Source organism: Nematolebias whitei, chromosome 15, assembly GCF_014905685.2.
Source record: "Nematolebias whitei isolate Nwh7 chromosome 15, NemWhi1, whole genome shotgun sequence".
Taxonomy (NCBI): Eukaryota; Metazoa; Chordata; class Actinopteri; order Cyprinodontiformes; family Rivulidae; genus Nematolebias; species Nematolebias whitei.
In genome coordinates, this window is record NC_056512.1 from 32207461 (window position 1) to 32212661 (window position 5201).

The following is a 5201-nucleotide window of genomic DNA, read 5'->3' on the forward strand; positions in this document are numbered from 1 at the left end:
TAACTAATAACATGCAGCTGAAATGAAGAACAAGCCAAAAAAAAAAAAAAAAAATTAACAGACGAAAGTAGAAAGAACACATTTGCTGAATTAGATGTATTTAAGCAGAAAAGAGCAAACATTACGAAATTGGCTTTAAAAAAAGATGAAATTAGCAAAAATAGCTGAAAAGTAGATGAAAAGGCAGAAAGAAGTTTAAACTAACAAGGAAGTGGGAAGAGCTGAAATAAACTAAAAAATGTGGAAGTAGCTGAAAAAGCTAAAATTAGCATAAAACAGGTAAATAATAGCTGAAATAGCAGAAAAAGTTGAAACTAGCAGAAAAAAGCTGAAAGAAGCATAACAAGCTAAAATTTGCATAAAGACATTAATTAGGCTGAAAGTAGCAAAAATTACTTTGGGAAAACATGAATTTATCTGAAAACAGCTGAAATTAACCAAAAAACAGCTGAAAAGTAGCTAAAAAAGCAGAAATAAGCTTCAGTTACCAGAAGGAATTGGAGAGAGCACATTTTTGATGAATTAGGTTGAAAAAAGTTGAAATAAGTGCAAAAAGTGTGGAATTGGCCGAAAAAGCTAAAATTAGCACAAGAACTGCTAGATGGTTGCTGAAATAGCAGAAAAAGCTGAAGGGAGCATAACGAGCTGAAATTAGCAGGAAAAGGAAGAAGCAAGAAAAAAGCACAACGATGTTTTAGTTAGCAGAAAGAATCTGAAAGAAGCACAAAACAGCTGAATAAAATTGAAGAAAGTTTAAATTTGCACAAGGAAGCTGAAAGCAGCTGAACCAGAACAAAATGGGAAAGGAGCAGTAAAAGGTTGTAAACAAATCTAAAGATGTGAAGGATGTTACATGAGCTCAGCTCATTTTCTATGAGGAAAAAAATGGCAGAAAAGGCTAAATATTTCAAAAAGCTAAAGTTGCACAAACACCAAAAGTCATAGCAGGATTGTCCCAAAAGAGCTGAACGTTTTGATTAGATTTTTTTGAAATGGCACAAAAATTGCGGAACGAGAAAGATGCTGAAAAGCGTACAGAAGAAAAATGGATGACAATAGTGTGAATGCTTCATAAACATTCACACAATGATTCTGTAAAGGGTTTATCTTTGTCTTACTGAAATATGCAAGTCGTCATCTGGATGGGTACATTTGTTGTTCTAAAACCTGTCTGTGCTTTTAGTCCTTTCCAGATGTGTAAGCTACCCATGACATAGGCACTAATGCACGCCCATATCATCAGAGAGGCAGGCTTTTGAACTGTGCTGTAACAGAGCATCTCTAGCCCAAACTGCTCCTTCAGCTGTTTTATTTGTGCCGCCTACTTTTAGTGTTTTGTTGCCTCTGTCCCAGCTTTCTCTTTCACCATGATGCTGCCATAAAGTTCAAAACGACCTTTATTTGAACCTAAACATTGTACAATTTCATACGTTTCATTCTGAATGAAATATTCCTTTTTATTTACATTTTACACAAACTTCTTTGGAAATGGGTTTGTAATACTGTATTTATTTATTTTCCTGCTTTTAACGTGTAACAGCTGTTTGGGCGTTCCTGTGGTTCATCTGCTTCTGTGTCCTGGCCAACCAGTGGTCCAAAACCGACTCGTCTACAGTCCTAGCTGACGCTGCCAGGGCCATCATAACCTTCTCCTTCTTCTCCACCATCACCTGGGTGAGCCTCTGACCTGCATCACGTTACCACCACAATCAAACGTCCAGCTTTAAACACACTATTGTTCAGTTGTTGCTGTAAGGGAAGCTCCACCCACTAACTCCAGCTTCTCTCAACAGGCTCTTCTGTTCTACTTTGCATACAGAAGGTATCGTGAGGGAGTGAGTGAGTTTAACCAGGATTACACAGACCCGGCCCACGACCGCACCACTCCGTACCCACACAGCAGTAGTCAGTACGGCAACAGCGACGCCCCCACGGGCTACCAGCAGTCACCTTTCTCCAACAACCAGGGGAACACAGGGGATTACCAGCCCCCTGCTTACTGAAGAACTGAGACTTGGGCGTGTCAATCCCTGAGGGGAGGGCTGGGTTTTTAAATCATGTGCACAGTTTTGTTTAGTTCAGAACTCGGGGCTGTCCTCAGCGCCCCCGTTTTATCTTTCTGCAGAAATGTTTCCATATTCGTGGGCGTACTGATTTAAAAATTAAGGATGCTGCATCGTCACTGCACATTTTTTTTTATTTGACACGAGTGAAATCTGAAGACTTTTCTTGTTGGAAGGTGATTTTTTTTTTTTTTGTTTGTTTGTTTGTACCAAAATACTTGTAGTACATTAGTTTCAGATTTGATTTCAGTTTAAAAATCATGAAAGCCAAAATGAGCAGGAGAAATCAGATTCACGTTTAAAGGATTGAGAATTGAATGTTTTATGAATATCCTATTGTTCAGCGCACACGAGTGGTTTTTAGAACTTTAACGTTGATGACGCGTCCTCCACAAATATAACTGGATTTATATTTCGACTTCACGGGAAATCATTTGATCTAACGAACCAGATTTTATCGGACACCTCCTTTAAACTGTAATATCTTTATTTCTTTTTTTTAATCAACCACTGAAAATAAGTTTAAATGCACTGAAAATTGTAACTTCACTTACTGCGATTTGAATCTTTAAGCTTATGCTTGTTTTTACAAGTTTATTGTTTTTTACGTATCTGGAACATGCAGTTTGTCCAAACCTGTTTAAAGTGGCAGATTTTTGGGATGTTTTTATAATATATAGTAATAAACTTAAGATATATTTATTATCTTGCTTAAGCTTGGCATTCAAATTTATTTTTTTTAATAGCTTTTTCCTCAACTCTTTGTCATTGACTCGGTGCATTTTCACGGTGAGTGATTTAGGGGTAATTCGACATTAAAGTGCCATGTACAGTGTTCTGTATCAGACTGGATTTGCCAAATAAAAACCATTCCAGTTCTTCTTTGTCAGCGCATAATTTATATCCTGCTTCAACAGAAACGTGTCAACCCTGTGCAGGTGTTGTACACTCCTTTAGCAAATATTTGACATGGATCTGTTTAATACGGACGTGCTTGTAAAAAGAAGACAAAGTCCTCCTGTATACTACTAACGGTTTCTTATACACCAAAGTTGGCCACAGAAAGTTTATTTGACAGATGTGAGATGAAACGTCAGTCAAATGGAGAGAAATTACCTGCTAGTTCTAAATGAAAAAGTTAATTTTATTGATTATAACTTAGAATATTGTAATGTTGAACTGTCAAAAATAGTAGGTTCAGTTTGATCAAAGGCATTAACTTACAAACTGTACAAGGTCTTTATGACTAAGAAGATCTTGTCATAGATGATTTGTTGGAAGCTGATTTTAGTTTATAGTAGGATGTATGCACAATAACCACTTCAATGGATCTTTGTGAGCCATCTCACTGCTTCCTGCTGGACCAATCAGTGTAAGTGCCCCACAGTCCTGATGGGAGGGAGCTCCTAAAAATCTTATACAGTAAATATAATTTATGCAATGTTATAAAAAAGGAAAAATGCCTTGACAAAAGAGCGTCGGCTTACATTATGCTCAGCAGGTTTTAAAATTTTCATACAAGAAAAAACTTTGCTTTAACACGTTGGTAAACCGATAAGATTGAATATTGTTTGAAAAATATAAGTAGTTAGGGAAGTTCAAGGAGCAAAGACTGTGAAAAATGTGGATTTGTTTTTTTTTATTTTTCTATTTGATTTTAACAAGAAAACATTTCCATGTGTCATTTGTACACCTGAAGGTAAAGATGTATTTACTCTAATGACTATAGTAACCTAAACAAACCACAAGCTTAAATGGGTTTCCAATTAACGCATTTGAAAAGAAGAAAAGTTCTCGTAATTCCGACAGCACCTGAAAGCAGCGTCGGACATTTGGCAGTGCGCAGACGCGGTACCGTGCTGTCGTAACCAGGAAGTAGTCCTCTCGATTCGTGTCAGTAAAGAAGGAAGCGACACAAAAATGACACCTGAGCTCCAACCGCCAGCGGACCGCTGTCACTAGCTGAACACACCACATCTGAGGTGAGTTCGAGACCGGGTGGGAAGTTTCTGGATCGGAACCATTTCAAGTTGCTTTAGGGAGTAGCCGTTTGTCGTGGCATTAGTTGGGCTAGAGATTAGACACGAACATGTCAAGGCAAATGGTGTGTCTCTTGCTGAAACATTCCCCTTCTTCTAGCAGACAGAAAATGGATTGAACCAACAGCTTCCTTTCCTTTAGCTCGGTGAAGCTGCTGGAGCTCATTTGTGAAGTTTAATCATAAAGACCTGTAATTGAAACATCTGGTAGTAGTCCAAGGTTTCTGTAACTTACTCTCCCACTGGACAAAACTAGGTTCATAGTGTGCTCCACATCTGTTCAGGGGTCTCCAACACATGGGAAATGTACTCATACGTATTTGTGGACGTGTGTCACTTTAATTTGTTTCCTCTGAGGACTTCCTGTCAGAAAGTGTCCTGTTAGCTCAAACAAACACTGGATTGTTTATTTGTATCCTGATGCACGCTCAATAATCCAGGTAGAAAAATCTAAACAAAGTTAAATCTGGTCCTCTGGACATTCAAAAAAACAAAACAAAGCAAAACAACAACAAAAATTTAGAAACATTTCATCTCTCATCCAAGAGACTTCCTCAGTCTGAGGAGCTGTATACAGCTCAGTCTCTTAAATAGCACCTTCTCAGAGTGGATCAACCAGTTTTGCTGCTGACAACCAAAACCAGCTGATCACATGCTCAAGAAGGACCATCAGCCCAACAATGGATCATTAGCACACTGATGGCTGTTTACTACTCACAGAGGGCTGAGTGAAACTAGCAATCACAGCATTGTAAGAGGGGGACAATTGAACACGTAGGCCTCCACCCCTTTTTAATGATGGACGATTTCCTTTCACAAAGATGGCCTCCTTTACCACCTTTACACCACTCTGAGCAGCAGGACCACGCTTTCCACAGAACAACTGTGTCAACTCTTGAAACTGTGCCTGCAGTCAACCTACTTCACATATGGGGAGCAATATTATAGGCAGAAACATGGGTTTGCTATGGGGTCTCCAGTTTCTCCTATTGTTGCCAACCTGTACATGGAGGAGGTAGAAAAGAGAGCCTTGACGTCCTTTTCAGGGACACCACCAAGTCATTGGTTCAGGTATGTTGACGACACCTGGGTTAAAATT

General features: G+C 38.7%; 3 protein-coding genes across 3 annotated transcripts in view; 2 read left to right on the forward strand and 1 right to left on the reverse strand.

Annotated features, from left to right (window-relative positions):
- The window catches only part of syngr2a (synaptogyrin 2a), a 6012-nt gene extending 3806 nt beyond the window's left edge, over positions 1 to 2206 (forward strand). Inside the window, exons 3-4 of the mRNA XM_037689013.1 lie at positions 1541 to 1674; positions 1794 to 2206. Coding sequence (XP_037544941.1) covers positions 1541 to 1674; positions 1794 to 2003 — 344 coding nt within the window. The 3' untranslated portion in view covers positions 2004 to 2206. The remainder of the gene's footprint in view (positions 1 to 1540; positions 1675 to 1793) is intronic.
- Positions 1 to 5201, reverse strand: part of LOC119421674 (ras-related protein Rab-26-like) — a 156412-nt gene that overhangs the window by 58396 nt on the left and 92815 nt on the right. The window lies entirely within an intron of this gene.
- cant1a (calcium activated nucleotidase 1a) overlaps positions 3931 to 5201 on the forward strand; it is an 865245-nt gene continuing 863974 nt past the window's right edge. Inside the window, exon 1 of the mRNA XM_037689004.1 lies at positions 3931 to 4045. The gene's annotated coding sequence lies outside the window, so the exon portion shown is untranslated. The remainder of the gene's footprint in view (positions 4046 to 5201) is intronic.